Raw genomic sequence first — 14534 nt, forward strand, 5'->3', positions numbered from 1 at the left:
CTCCCTCGGCCTATAGAGCAAGATGAGCGTACAACCCCAGAGTCGGTCATGACTGGACCTAATAGTCAGGGGTCCCTTTACCTTTACCTTTACTGATTTGCTTGCAATAAAGCTTATGCAGAGGTTAGGCTACACTTGGCCTTTACTGAATATCCATTCTCATTTGTTTGTTTCTGACAAGCATTTGTCTCGATTTGCTCGCGCAGCGTGTTTAACATCTTCCCCACTAAGCATCTGTTTGTCCCACCTTTTCCAACGTGTTTCCCCATCACAACCTTAACCGCAAAAAAAGTCTGATCTTTCGAAAAGTGGGTTTGTTGCGCTCGAGCGAACAGAGCGCTCTGATCTACTTCAGTTGCACAACTCTATGCTTCTGGTACGAGCTTGAATACATTCCTGCAGAATATTGGCGGTCTGGATGCAACTGTGGCCCTGTGCCCTTCGGCAGGTGAGAAGAGCAGGTGGGCAATGGGGCCAGGAAGGCGGGTGGAAGAAGCGTAGTTGAGTCCTCCTTGGTAGCTGGGATAGGTCTCTTAAAGAGAGGGTGGTTTCCTGGATTGGCTGGGCAAGAATAAGGGATTTGCTCCTTCAATATTTTCTGGGAGTTTCATGGATGGAAGGGAGCAACTGTTTCCAAAGGAGGCTTCCATATAAATAAAAGCACGCACACCCCCCAATGCCCGGTGAATCAGGATTAGAACCTGGGTCCTACTGACATCCTTTTAAGCCTCGCACACTGAAGAATGTAGGCTACATGAGATACAGAAGTTTGGGAAGGGCTGTAGCTCAGTGATGGAACACTTGCCTTGCATGCAGAAGGTCCCAGGTTCAATCCCTGACATCTCCAGGTAGGGCTGAGGACTCCCAACGAAAAACCCTGGAGAAGCTGCTGCCAGTTAGTGTAGACAATACCAAGCCAGGTGGACTGAGGATGCATTCCGTGCAAGAAAGTTCCCTATGTCATCGCTACGTTTGGAAAGCAATTGGGGAATGGCCAAAACAATGGTTTTGTATTTGTGCAGGTGGGTTGAAACTTTTCAGACATTTCCTTTAGCAGCCTCTGGACATTTGGACCAACTGAGCCCATGGGGCATATAGCCCAGGGGAATGAGGGCGAGGATGTCATTTTTAAAGAATCTAATGTAAATGCATTTTAGAGGCCACCAAGTTGGGCTCCTAAACCAAGCTGTGTTTCTCTGACCACCAAACAATGTCCTGTCCTTGGTAATGTTTGTATTCCTTTCTTTAAAAAAGGGGGGTGGAGGGTTTTTTTTTTTTAAAAAAGGAGACAAACCAACAAAAAGAAGAAGAGACTTCTGTGACGTTTGTGAGTGTTGCTATTTTAGAATTTATTTCCATACATTATTTTTTTCTCTCTTAAATATGTTTAATAGTAATTCATATAATAAAGTCATGTTGTACTCTCGTAATGCTTTTGGCTTTGTGAATCTCCACTGTTTGCTTATTTATTTTCAGAAAGGGGAACTCGAGGCAACTTGTTAAAACACAAACATTAAAAAGAAGTGCAAAAAGCAAGGACAATAGCTCAGTTGGTAGAGCGTGAGACTCTTAATCTCAGCCTTGTGGGTTTGAGCCCCGTGTTGAGCAAAAGATCCCTGTATTGCAGGGGGTTGGACTGGATGACTGTTCTATGACTCCATAACTTAGACTGCTCATTTAGAATATGGTGCAAGAACAGATTCAAAGGTCAAGCCTACCTCCTGCATCCCAAATGTTGGGTTTGGAAGAAGGGAGACAGACATCCTTTTTAGATACAGAATGTGGGCTTTGCAGCGGCTGGTCTGTAATTAGAACAGTAGGAACCTAAATCTGGCTTACTGGTATTCTTAGGATGTCTCTCATAGACATTTCCTGGAAATACTGGAGGTATGAGAAGACTGCTTGTTCCAGTAACCTTGGTGTAGGTGTTCCAGTGCATTAATCAAAGGGGATGGTTGGGAGTGGGTGAGAATACAACGAATATGATGTGAAGTGTTACATCTGGTGACATCTGGTGGACACATCTCAGAAGTGCTGGTAAGCCTTCAGGAAAACATGCACAGAGACCCCGAAGACTAGGCCTCAAGCCTTCCTAGGCTGTGTAAAATGATGCCAAGCTAAACTTCCTGCGCTGTGCTCAGATGAAATCTTTCCTCACCAGAACTAGGCTTGGGAAAGCCAAGTTAGTTGCATAACCCTACTCTGCATAGCACTGATTGGCTAGGACCTGTAAGGTCACAAACTTGCCCATCCCCAGAGTAATTTTGCGATGCTTTCGAAAGCAATTCCCTGCTTTTAATTACAAAGGCAAACAAACCAAAACCTAGAGCAACAAATGAGTAAAGCGAAGAAACAAATGAAGTGCCTGATTCAAGGCTTGGGAGATCTAATGTTCAGTTCCCCGCTCAGTCATGAAGCTGCATGACCCTGGGACATCTGCTAGCCTACCTGTCATGAGAATAAAATGGGGTGGGAGGAGCTCATTGGGAAAACGTATGATAATGAATAATAAAAACCAGAATAAAATAATACTCATTTTGGTGGACACCTCCTTTTCCAGCCATGCTTTCAGCCTGTTGATGTAACCCCAGGCCTGGTGGCTATATGTGCCCCCCTGGGTTTCTCCACCTGGCCCTCAGAACTTCCCTGCTCGCCACCCTTGCCTCCTCACACCTTCCTAGAGTGTTTTTGCCTGGCTGGAATGTGTCCTTGAACTCTGAGCATGCCTTTTGCTTGCCTGGATGGAGGACAAAGAGGGTTGTGTGCAAGTGTGTAGAAACTAGCCTACAGTACAAAGGTAACATTTACCTTTGTTGCCCCACCCACTTTTGCCTCTGGGCCTACCTACCACTACCTACAAGAAGAGATTTGCAGGGTTTCCCTTCCCTGCTCTAAAGCATGGTGTATGTCACCCAGATGTGAGGCTAATATCTGGTGATCTATTAAAGTGTGTTTTTCAGTACAAGTTTCCAAAGGGGTATACAATTTAATTATGGATTGCAACAACCAAAACACAGTGTGTCCTAAAATATCATATAGCAATTTAATCACAATTCAATAAACCAGGCTTGCACTGTGCCCTTCTGAAATGTTTTTGCCTAGCTGAAATGTTGTCCTCGGCATGGGATAATGCCTTCTGCTTGACTGGATAGAGAGGGGGGTGTTTGTTTGTTTGTTTGTTTGTATGTTCATATTATAAACTACCCTGTGATCTTCAGATCATAAGGCAACTTAATAGTGATTTTAAAAAATACAGCAACCTCTGACTTTCCTATGGCTGGAATGTCCCATACTGTACAGAGGTCCTTCTCTGCCTGTAGCCACAACTTCAATCTTCTTTCTCTCTCGCTGGCTGCATTCCAGCTGTGAAACTCTCCCCTCCACCCACCTAACACACACCAATCTTCAATTCAAGCATGTGGAGTGGTATCTGGGAGTCAGCAACCAGCAGCCATCAAAAGCCAGCAATGCTCACTAAGCAACTGTTTTTAAAGCAATCGACGCCCATCTTTAGCAAAAGTGCTCAACAAGTCAAGCAGAGAAGGGGGGAAAGTCCCATCCCTCCTTGACATCCGTAACAATGTCTTCCTATTACGAGATAATTGCCACAAAGTGCACATCTATTTATGTTTATGCGGGGAAACAAAGCTGACAGAAGCCTCATCAAGCCTTTCAGGTTTGGGAGCCATCTGGACTCTACGCTCGGCCATATGGTCTGAGCTTAAGGACTTTAATTTGTGTTAAGTTGCAAGGCACACCGAGCGTCTGTCCTCCTCCTCCTCTACTCAGATGCGTTTCTTTCCTAATGGGAAGAAAAGTGGCATTTGCCAGCATCGCTGTTCCCTCTCGCTGTCGCGCTCTGGGACTAATAAGCAGCTGAAAAGACTTCTGTCCCCGTAGAACCAGTTCACGTGCCCCTTCGCGATCATGAGGAGTGTGAAAGGAGAGGGAGAGACCGCCTTGGCTGGTGCCCGGTGGGGCTGGTGGGGCGGAAGGCAGGGAGCCCCACAGTGGGCGGAGACAGAGCCAAAGACAGGCAGAGCCAACTAAAGCCAGTTTGGCCCACCCACCTCCTCCCTCCCAAGCTCCAAAAGAGGCAACCCCGGGGCTAAGGAGGAAGCCCCTGGTCTGGTTGCATGCAAGAAAAGGTGAGGCTGGCCGGGCAGTGCTCCGTGGTGCAGCTTCCACTCCAAAGAGAAGATAAACAGGACCCCCGTCCCTGCACACACCCCAAAGCCAGGCTGTCTGGCGCAGTGGTTCAGGTGGATGGTAGAATTACAAGGGACCACAAGGGTCGTCTTGCTATTGAGCTGCTTTTAATGCACTTTGAATGTTGATAGGTATACCATATGGGTTTTGACGTGAATTTACTTTGGTTCTTTTTTATATAATAATAATTTATAACAATAATTTATTATTTATACCCCCGCCCATCTGGCTGGGTTTCCTCAACCACTCTGGGCGGCTTCCAACAAAATATTAAAAATACAATGTTCTTTGATATATGATTGTCCTGTCTCCGATTCCATTTGGAGAAATGGTGTGTTTGGGGAGTGCCTTTTACAGCACATTTGCAGTTTCTTAGGTCGAACTAAATTCTACTCCGAAGGGGGAAAGCAATTTCACGCTCACGCTCCTTTACTATTAAGGAAGCAAGCCTACAAACAGTAACATGAGAGTAAGCCAACTTCCCAGTAAACATGCATGGAATTATTATTAATGATAGTCACTGCATTACCAGTTGCATATTCTATGGCTGAGCCATAATATTGCAAATGGGTTCTAGGGCAGAGATCAAAGGAAAACAGTTTCCCCCGCCTCTATCATACAGAAGGCAGGCAGCGCCCTCTTCAGTCAGCCCAGCTCTTCCATCGATTGTTTCTGCCTGCCTTCGCTCCTCCATACTTCTCCTGCTTCTATTTGCAACTGTTCATCACAAGGCTGTGAGGCGCTCGCGTCCGGCAGGCGTCTCGCGAGGCTTTGCGTTTCCGGTTCCGGGTGCTGCCGGTTGCTAGGGCCTGCTCCGGGTTGCTAAGAGAGGCCTAGCGAAGGCCCGAAGGCGTTATGGCGGGGAGTAGGTTGGAGAAGCTGGGCAGCGTCTTCAGCCGGTGAGGCAAGCTTTGCGGGTCCTCCATTTAGCAATTCGGGGGTATGGGATGGTGAGGAGGGACTGTCGAGGTTGCAGACTCGGGGCGGCTGGTGTAGCGGGCTCGAAGCGAGGTGTCATAAGAGAACGCAAGAAGGGCCCTTTTGGTTGGAAACAAATGTTCTTGTAGCTCAGGTGTGTGTGTGGGGGGGGACCTGCGCGCCCTTCAGATGTTGCTGGACTACAGCTCCCATCATCCCTCACCATGGTCATACTAGCTGGGGCTGAAGGGAGTTGGAGTCAAATAGAAATCTGGAGTGCTACAGATTCACCCCCCCCCCCATTTCTTCCTTGCCCTATCTTAGACTGAGGACACCATAATATTGTTTTTGTTGTTGATGTCATACTCTTTCTTTCTTTCATTCTTTCTCTCTCTCTTTCTCTGTATATTCCCTTTTAAAAATACTGCAGCACACGGGACCTGCTACGTTCAGGGGTCATTCCTGAAGCCAAGAAACCCATCTGGTTCGATGTTTATGTCGCTTTTCCTCCGCTGAGGGAACCTCTCTATCGGGAACTTCGTCCGCATTATGGCAAGATCCAAGATGTGGTCCCCCCCATCCTGTACAAGGAGGACGAGATTAGAGCGTAAGTTCACGCCCTCACCTCTGCTACACACATTTCTGCTCTCGTTCATTCATTTGCTGATTGCATCATTATATCCCACATTTTTTCTCTCTCCAAGGAGCTCAAAGTGGTGTATGCCCCCATATAATCCTCACAACAACCCTGTGAGGTAGGTTAGGCTGAGTGGGAGTGTGGCTGGTCCAAGGTCACCCAGTGAGAGCTTTGTGGCCAAGTGAGGATTTGAACCTAGGGGTGGTCTAGCGGTGAAATTGATGGACAGTAGATTCAACATGAAGAAAAGGGCGCCCTTCTTCCTGATACAAGATGTGGTGATGGCAACTAACTGAAGAGGGCTTCACCATGGGAAGTTTTTATTTATTTTGAAAACTACTTGTGTTTTAAAGTGCAACCAAACATATATGCAATAAAAACCATGTAAAAATGATTAAAAATGGAGATCAGCTAACCATGACTGGAGTTGCTGTTGTTGTTAATTGCCTGTGTAAGGTTGGTAGCATAAAAAGGTTTCCAGCAGAGCTGGACAAATTTTTGGAAGAGGTAAGGCCTATTGGTGACTGTTAACCATGAAGGGCAAATGCCATGTTCACATTCAGAGGTAGTATGCTTCTAGGGACATAGGAAGCTGCCTTATGCAGAGTCATATGCTTAGTACATTCAGCTCTGTCTGCACTGACTGGCAGGTGTCTCTACAGGATTTCAATCAAGGAAAATACCCTTCTCTACCTGGAGACTGAACCTGGGGCCTTCTGCATGCAAAGCTCAGGGTCTACCACTGAGCTTTAGCTCTTCCCCCAAATGCTGAATATCAATTGGGGTGTTTTTTTGGGGGGGGGGGCTGTTGCCTTTAGGTTCTACTTTGAGCTTCATTGACACATCTGATTTACTACTGTGAAAAGGAGAATGGAGGATTAGATGGCTCTTCTGTTAATTATTCCCCTGTCTTTTAATTCCAAGGAAATTACTGGTCGCTTGGCTGCCTGGTTATATGAGAAAATTCTTGCCTGAGCAGAACTTCTAGTAGGGCACACATCTCAAAAATGTTTGCCACTCTCAGTCTCCTGTGAATAAGTTTGAAGTCTTTAGTGGATGTAACCAGAAATGTCCACTGGAATTTCAAGTATTCCTTGGAATGTAAATATGTTATCTGACTGCTCATCACCCATGCCTGAACCTACATTCAGGAAATAAAAGATTTGTTTAGAACTCCATCCCAAGTGCTTGGAGTAACCAGCAATAGTCTTGTGCAAACTGTTTGTATACACACCTGCATGCTTTATCTAAATCTGTGTTGCCAGAAGGCAGCCAGCCATAAGGCTGTCCTATGTTGGCTAAATCAATAATCAACTTTGGCATTGGTTGGTCAGCAGGGAAGGCAGTTTCATAAGTTGATGCTTATGACCCTATAGAGGATTGGAAATTCTAATATGAGGTAGGCATGGGGAGGGGGACTATCTTTATTATGGATTAGTTTACTTGCAACCTTTTTGCTTCTGGCTGTACCCACCATTTGCACCCACTACTCACTGCTTGTATATAGTCCCCAACAGAATGTGACCTGACTTAGTCTTGAAGGGTGTAGTACGAATCTAGCTCAGATCATGAAGGGGGGGAAACCCTCTAGAAATTACATTTGCTTTATCACTACTGGATCTACATATTTATTGACATTTCTGTCTTTATATAGATCAGTCCCAAACTGAAACTTCTTGTCTTATTTATTAGGAAATTTTATAAAGCTTATGGAAATGGTCCAAGAGCCTTTGAACTGTCCAGATTAAACTTCAAATCCACCTGCCAAAGGTAAGTGAACAAACTCTGACATGTAGATTTGCCCCTGAAATGATGGAGGAATAGGGATTCATTTCCCCTGCTTGTTGCTGTTTGACTGGTGACGGGTGCCTTGAATTTCAGGTTTGTTGAGAAATACATTGAACTGCAGAAACAGGGAGAAATCGATGACAACAAACTGTTTGAAGAAACAGGGAAAGCACTCTTGGCTGAGGGACTTCTTTTACGCAGAAAAGTGACAGAGAATGTAAGTATTCCAAAGAGTTGCTCTAAAGGAGAGGCAGGGGCTGAATTAAGTTTTTGAATGGTCTTTGGGGCCTCAGTGTATGAGGGCCATGGACTTGAAGACTGGTGGTTAGAGTTTAGCTTTGGAAATGGCCTTAGTTGGCGATTCTCCAGAGCTAACTTGACAACTAAGTAACCATTGCGTGCAAACCCATACAAGATAAATTTAAAAAGCAGTTTACTACTCAGAGGGTAACCGTGTTTTATTTCTGTCCACTATTGATACACATTTACTTTCACGATTAAGTCCTGATATAACACAGGCAGTTTTAAGGTTACAGTGGTGGTCCTTGTAGCACATTGGTTATCCAGGGGGCACTGTCACATAGAGGAGACCCTTTGGGGTAGAGTAGGGACTGGTGTTCCAATGTTTTGCTTGACTTTGGCCTATAAATGTAGAGCCAAACTAGACAAGACCCAATACACACAGATAAATTGTGTGGGTGCCTTTAAAAAAATAAATGGAAAGTGTGGGTATGTGGGATGATCTGGATCAGAATGCTGGTGGGGATTGGTTAAGCCTTTGCTCCCTGAGGAAGGGCCATCACTCAGTGATAGAGCATCTGCTTTGCATGAAGAAGGTCCCAGGGTCAATACTTGGCATAACCACATGGGGCTGTGAGAGTTTCCCTGCCTGAAACCCTGGAAAGCTGCTGTCACTCATTGCAGACAAAATTGAGCCAGATGGACCAATGGCTCCAGCTCTGTATAAGGCAGCTTCCTATGTTCCTATGCTGTGTTCTTGGTTAAGATCTTCCATTGGCATTAATGGAACACCCCCCCCCTTTATAAAGCAAAATAGTAGGTGTGGATGCCTCAAGTTAGATCAAGACCACAGTGGCGGACAAAGGGTTTGAAACAAAAACCCTGTCCCAGAGTCCTCACCCACTTACTTCCAAAAACTATTATTTCAGTGGATAACTCTGTGAATAGCATCTCATCTAGTTTGGCCCTAGTATCACTGCCCATAGCTGAGGTCAGTAGTGGAGCAACTGCTTTGCATGCAGGAAGTCCCAGGTCCAGTTGCCAGCTTTTCCAGGTCGGGTTGTGTAAGATTCCTTGTCTGAAATTCTGGAGAGTTGAGCCAGTCGGTGTAAACAGTATTGAGCTGCATGGATTAATGGCCTGACTTTGTGTAAGGAAGCATCATGTGCTTTAATTTCCTGATGCTACAGCAGGGGTGGGAGGTCTTCAGCCCTCCATATATTGCTGATCTACAGGTTGCATCAGCCCTGGCAAGCATGGCCAGTGGCTAGGGATCAGGGGAGTTACAGTCACAGTAACATCTGGAGGGCTGAAGGTTCCCACCCACAAGGATGCTACAGCAACCCTGTAAGGGGCTAGACTCGAGCTGCTGACTCTTGTTTCATTCTTGCCTCTGTCTTGTTCATCTGCTTGTAACATCCAGGTAGCCCAGCAGGCTTCTCCGGAAGCCAGAACCAGGGACCCGATGTTAGAGATGCGACTCCAGAGCATGCTGCAGGAGATGCAGGACGGCAAGCAGGAGCAGGAGCTTGAAACCACAGATGCACCAGAGAAAGGTCCTGCCCCATCCTAAGGGCTCCACATTTTTCAGTTGCCTTGTAAAAGAAGGGTTAGATGCCACTGAATGTCTTCTCTGTGGGCATATGACTGGCTGGACTTAGAGACACTTACAAACAAGCGGTTGGCCTTTTTCCATCCACCTCACTATTTCATGTTGTTACACACATTGACTTGCAGCAAATGGATAACGAGGACTTTGTCTCATTGTGACTTGCTATGGCACAGGAGGGGCCAGTCCTGCACACTCATGTGCCTAATATGATGGATTTGATTATTAAAACTTCCTTCAGAAGTGTGTCTTGCCTTGGATGTATGAGCTTTCAGTTATGCGGTGGGTGAAGGGCTTGTGGAGTCGTCTGGTCACTAGGCTGCTATCCTTTACACTCACTTGGCAGGAAGTCCTATTGAACTCAGTAGGACTGACTCCTTAGTGGATAGGATTGCACTGTGTGATGGATTATAGCAAGTAAGGACAAACTGAAGTTTTGTTTGCATCCTTTTGGGGGGCGGTTCTTTCTCCCTTGCAGAATGCAATTATGACTTCCGGGTTGGCGCCATCGCCGAATGGCGGACTCCCTCCGAGCTCCGGAGGGAGTCTGCTCGGCAGGGGCTGGGTCCTACCGCACCGGCGATGCGGGGACCCTTAAAAACCACGGCCACGAGGGCCGTGGACATGGAGACTCGGCTGGCACCGTTAGCGCCCTCCCGACTCGTGAAGGAGCCTTTTTAAAGGCTACGGATCGGGTGCCGGGGAGAAGCGTGGTGCTTTGAGTCCTCTGCTATCCCTGCCGAGCGCAGCCGCATGCCATCCGGCGGAGAGCGCTGACTTCTTCCATTGAAAATTCGGACTTCTTAACAACAACCCGTGAGTAATTTGGAAACCGGGTTCAAAAGGAGGAAAAAAAAGAATTTTTTTTTTTTCGGATTGGACACGAGCGGGGGGGGATCCAAAAAGGAAGTCAGTCCCCTCCCCTACTGTAAACCTTCCAAAACAAGGACGGGGAAACCAAGGTCCAAAAAGATTTGTATTGCTGATAAAAACTAAGAATTCCACGATGGGGAACTACAAGAACTGTGCTGGAGGAAGAACTGAGGGAGAAGGGAAACGTGACCCCCCCCCCTGGGAACCGGGGTGATTGAAGAGAGAGCCTGGTGAAAAGAGCCGGAGATTTTGACAGCTGTCAAAGTAGCTGTCAAAGTCGGAAAGCAGAGAGGATTTTATTATGAGAACTTTGCTGGTTAAATTTGTTACAATTTGTTATAACTCGTTGAAATTTGGATACAAAATGGCGAAAACATGGATAACAATCGGACTTTTGGACTAGAGAAAACAAAGTTACAACAATCCCCCTAGAGGAGTTTCGGGACATTACAAAGATGGTCGTAAGTGGAAAAACACCATTGGAATTTTACAGGACTGGTTATCTTCTGGGAAAGCTGCAAAACGGAAATAATATTATGTCTACAGGGTGTTCAGCTAAAGGAGACAATAGAATTTTCTATTGAAGAAAGGAAGGGACTGAACGCAAGTTTTTGTTCCTGAATAACAATAATCCCTGCAGAGTTACTAAGCTTCTGAATTAGAACGTTTTAGCAGCGGAACAAGAGGAAATTGGACTACAATTTGGAAAGAACAATGGGGGGAGTTTTATTAAAGATCTGAAGTTAAGTGTTTTTTAAAAAAAAAAAAAAAAAAACTATAAAAAGAAAAAGCCAGCAAGGAGTTGGGGGAAATAGGTGATTTATGGACTTTAAGAATTCCAGGCGGATAACATGGTTTGGTGGTCAGGGGGAAATTAAACCGGGGACAGGGGGGGGAGAACTAAAATCCAAAGGCTTGTTAACTTCTTTTTTTTTTTTTTGAACTGGTTCTTTTTCATTTACTATACTTTTTATTTCTTATTTTTGATATTTCTATTGTGTGGGGTGTCTTTATTATTAAAAAAAGGGAAATTGTGGAATGAAAATGGGGTGGGCCCTGGGAAAGAATTTTTGTCTTTTATTAAGAGTATTGATGAGGAGTGTATAAATTTCAAATTCGGATAATGGTTTAAATAAATTAAGTTTCAATTAGAACTGAGAGCTTGTGGAGCCAACAATGTGAAAGAGGAATATGGTAGGGGTGGGGGAAGGGGGGAGTCCCGGAAAGTGGATGTATGAAAATAAGGCTTTGAATGTATTTTAATTCTTACTTTCTGTATTTTTGAAAATTTTAATAAATATCATTTGAAAAAAAAAAAAAAAAAACAGAATGCAATTATGGCATATAACATGGACAAAACTGATAGTTCTAGATGGGCAGAGTGATACCATGGAGACCTCTCCCTCCCCTGTCCAAGTCTCGACTGAGTAGGTGACCTTCAGACAGTTGCAGTCTCTTGGGGATGAAGTACAGCAAGCCTCTTACAATAACTTGTAATTGCAGATGAATTGCCAGAACACAGCAATAATAATAACAATAACAATAATAATTTTAGTTCATCCTGCCCTTCTGTTCTTCTTCACCACAGGTCAGTATGTTTTGTTTTGTTTTGCAGCTTGTATCCTGAAATCTTTGTGTAAGCAACATGGTTTAAAGCATACTGGAGGTGGGAGGGAATTGGGAACATAAGGAGAGCCCTGCTGGATCAGGCTAAAGGTCCATGTAATCAATCACTCTGTTCTTCCAGTGACCTACCAGGTACCCAAGGGAAACGCATAAGAAGGACATGGGCGTGACAGCACTCTCCCAACTACAATTTCCAGCTACTGACATACTGCCTCTGATAGTACAGAAGCACAGGAACAGGACTCATATGGAGTCCGACCCTGGGTCCATTTAGCTCCGCCTTGTGTTCACTGACTGGCATTAGAGTCTTTCCCAGCGCTACCTGGAGATTAAACTTGGAACCTTTTGCAGGCAAAGCAGGTGCACTGCCACTGTGCTTTGGTCCTTCCCCATAAAGATAAAGTAAGATTCCAGTCCTCACAATAAAATATCTGGAGGCATGTAAACAGGGGAAGCTGCCTTACACCAAGCCAGACCCCTGGTCCATCTAGCTCAGCATTCTTTGCATGGATTCAGTGAAGTCTTTCCAGAGACACCTGGGATTTAATCTGGGATCTTCTGCAAGCCACCCAGCGACTATGCCACTGAGTCATGGACCTCCCCTTTTAGTTATGGCGCACTCCCTAAAATTTCCACAGTTGGGGTAGGACATGGTCATTGTGAGCGTTAGTAGCTACTGAGAGCTTTCTCCATGAATTTGTCCTCAGTGTCAAATAAAGGCTGGAATTTTTCAAGGGAGGCCAGTCCTGCTTCTCTATTGCCACAGCCTGCAGCTTATAATAAAAATATAATAATAATAATTTATTATTTATACCCTGCCCATCTGGCTGGGTTTCCCCAGCCACTCTGGGCAGCTTTCAACAGAATATTAAAATACAATAGTCAGCTTAAACAGAGATCGTTATACACCAAGCACACCTAAGCAAATTAAGGCTGTAATGCTATGCGTGCTTACTTGGGGTCAGCCCTGTTTGTACACATTGGGACATCTCAGCACCGAGCATTGTGCTTTCAGTTCTGTTAATTTTAAAACTGGACTCCTATGTTATTCAATCCAGCACCATCTTTTTTCTCCCTTTGCCTCCACACCCTGCTTTTGTGTTTCTGTTCATCCTGACTGAAGAAGGGTTTTGTGAAACCCATAAATTTTTTTCCACTTCTTTTAGCTCTTCAGTTGGTTCTAATAAATGGTATTGCTTGGCTTTGTATTTTGCAAGGAGGCAGGGATTTTACCTAACTGGCCAAATTGCCAACCAAATTGCAGCTGTCTTCTTAAACCTGATCACTAAATGGAAAACGCTTGCCGTATCTCTGGGGAACATGTTGGCTCCAGCAAACCTCTGGTGCAAAGGAGCCCCATGGAGCCCCATCTCGGTTTGCACAGTGTACCCAGATGGTTGAATTTAGGGAATGTTCCCTGCCCTCATCTCTTTCTTCAGTGTTTGGGCTACTGGGAATGCTGCTAACTAAACACTTGTTCTAAAATTAAAATTGACTTGGAGAAGAAGTCCCAAGGAATTTGACTTGTCCAAGGCTGGAGCTGTCGTCTTGGCTGCCGGTTTTATGATCATGGCTTGGCTTGACACGTTGCCACCTCTCGAGAGAAGCTGCAGCCATTGGGCCTGCCGCCGGAGGGGAGAGAGGCATGATGGTGTTCCGTGTAGCTAGTAATGTGGTCCAATTAACTGGAAAGATTTGAAATGCCTAAGTGAACAGCCAAGCTAAATGAGCTGGCAGGGGTCAGGACTTGCTGCTGATGAGGGCGGTTTGTTGGCTCTTCTGTGGCAACAGAGATGGGGAAAGAGTTGCTTGTTTCTCTCCCCCCCCCCCCCCAGCCGCTCTTTAATTTTAAAGGCAGCTTCCAGAATTGGAAATAGCTTTTTGGAATCTAAGTTGCTTATTGGCTGACCTCAATCCCAAAGAACACATCAGTTGGGGTAGTGGCTGCCAGGCAAGCTCAAGTCTCTCATTTCCTCCAGCTGGCTGGGAAGGGGGGCAATCTTTGGGGGTTCACCTTTTGAATACACAATGTGATTTGCAAGTATCTTTCGCATTAAGAAGGAAACAGCTCAGAAGGAAACCATGTGTCTAATCCTCCCTTTCTGTTGGGTGAGTCCTTTGTACTCTGGGCTCTGTCGTCCTTAGTGACCTTACAGAAGCTGGAGTATTTTTTAATTAAAAGGTTGTAAGCAAAACCCCCAAGGGTGACCTATTTACTTATTTATCAAGCATTTACCTTCCAGCTGTTAGCAAAAGGTCACTAGCTTCAGCTGATGCTTTAGGAGTTATGAGTGTGTGTGCTTTTTAAAATTCATTCCCCCCTTTTTTCTTTTTCTTTAGCTTAGATGAGAAAGATGCTCGATCAGTCACTCCACTAACCTTGGGGTGGGTTTTTTTTCTTTCTCTTTTTGAATGCATGCAACATTCCTTGCCAATAATGATGTTGACTTTTAGGATGCTGTGCCTGCCTAACATACAGGGACAAAAAAAGAGTGTGTTTCTCATTGGTGTTTGTTTCCGCAAAAACCAAACAACCGGCTAGTGATTATGGCCAATAATGAGATATTGATTGTTTTGCAAATGTCACTGCTGGAAGGGCAGCCGTGCTGGCAAGCAACATTGCCGGTTGTGCTT

The 14534-nt window shown here is 45.2% G+C and overlaps 2 protein-coding genes and 1 long non-coding RNA gene across 6 annotated transcripts in view; all 3 read left to right on the plus strand.

Moving 5' to 3' along the window:
* The window catches only part of CUEDC1 (CUE domain containing 1), a 62694-nt gene extending 61264 nt beyond the window's left edge, over positions 1-1430 (plus strand). For all 4 annotated transcript variants that reach the window (XM_080983162.1, XM_080983164.1, XM_080983163.1 and 1 more), the window contains one exon: positions 129-1430. The gene's annotated coding sequence lies outside the window, so the exon portion shown is untranslated. The remainder of the gene's footprint in view (positions 1-128) is intronic.
* A 3520-nt stretch (positions 1431-4950) lies between these two features.
* Positions 4951-9647, plus strand: MRPS23 (mitochondrial ribosomal protein S23). Its single transcript, XM_080983268.1, has 5 exons — positions 4951-5108; positions 5558-5734; positions 7457-7534; positions 7646-7769; positions 9216-9647. Exons 1-5 carry the CDS (start codon positions 5065-5067, stop codon positions 9363-9365), a joined length of 573 nt encoding a protein of 190 aa, XP_080839394.1. The 5' UTR covers positions 4951-5064; the 3' UTR covers positions 9366-9647.
* Positions 9648-9665: 18 nt separating this feature from the next.
* LOC308464137 overlaps positions 9666-14534 on the plus strand; it is a 116212-nt gene continuing 111343 nt past the window's right edge. Inside the window, exon 1 of the long non-coding RNA XR_013979864.1 lies at positions 9666-9683. This is a non-coding gene — a long non-coding RNA (uncharacterized lncRNA). The remainder of the gene's footprint in view (positions 9684-14534) is intronic.

The sequence above is a fragment of the Podarcis pityusensis genome, assembly GCF_964106645.2.
Source record: "Podarcis pityusensis genome assembly, chromosome: 15".
NCBI classification, from domain to species: domain Eukaryota; kingdom Metazoa; phylum Chordata; class Lepidosauria; order Squamata; family Lacertidae; genus Podarcis; species Podarcis pityusensis.

What these genes read in the sequence shown, in the direction of transcription:
- MRPS23 (XM_080983268.1), top strand. Translation starts at nt 5,065, where the DNA reads ATGGCGGGGAGTAGGTTGGAGAAGCTGGGCAGCGTCTTCAGCCG. An exon ending in CTGGGCAGCGTCTTCAGCCG is followed by an intron (nt 5,109 to 5,557) that starts GTGAGGCAAGCT and finishes AAAATACTGCAG; the next exon opens with CACACGGGACCTGCTACGTT. An exon ending in GCAGAAAAGTGACAGAGAAT is followed by an intron (nt 7,770 to 9,215) that starts GTAAGTATTCCA and finishes TGTAACATCCAG; the next exon opens with GTAGCCCAGCAGGCTTCTCC.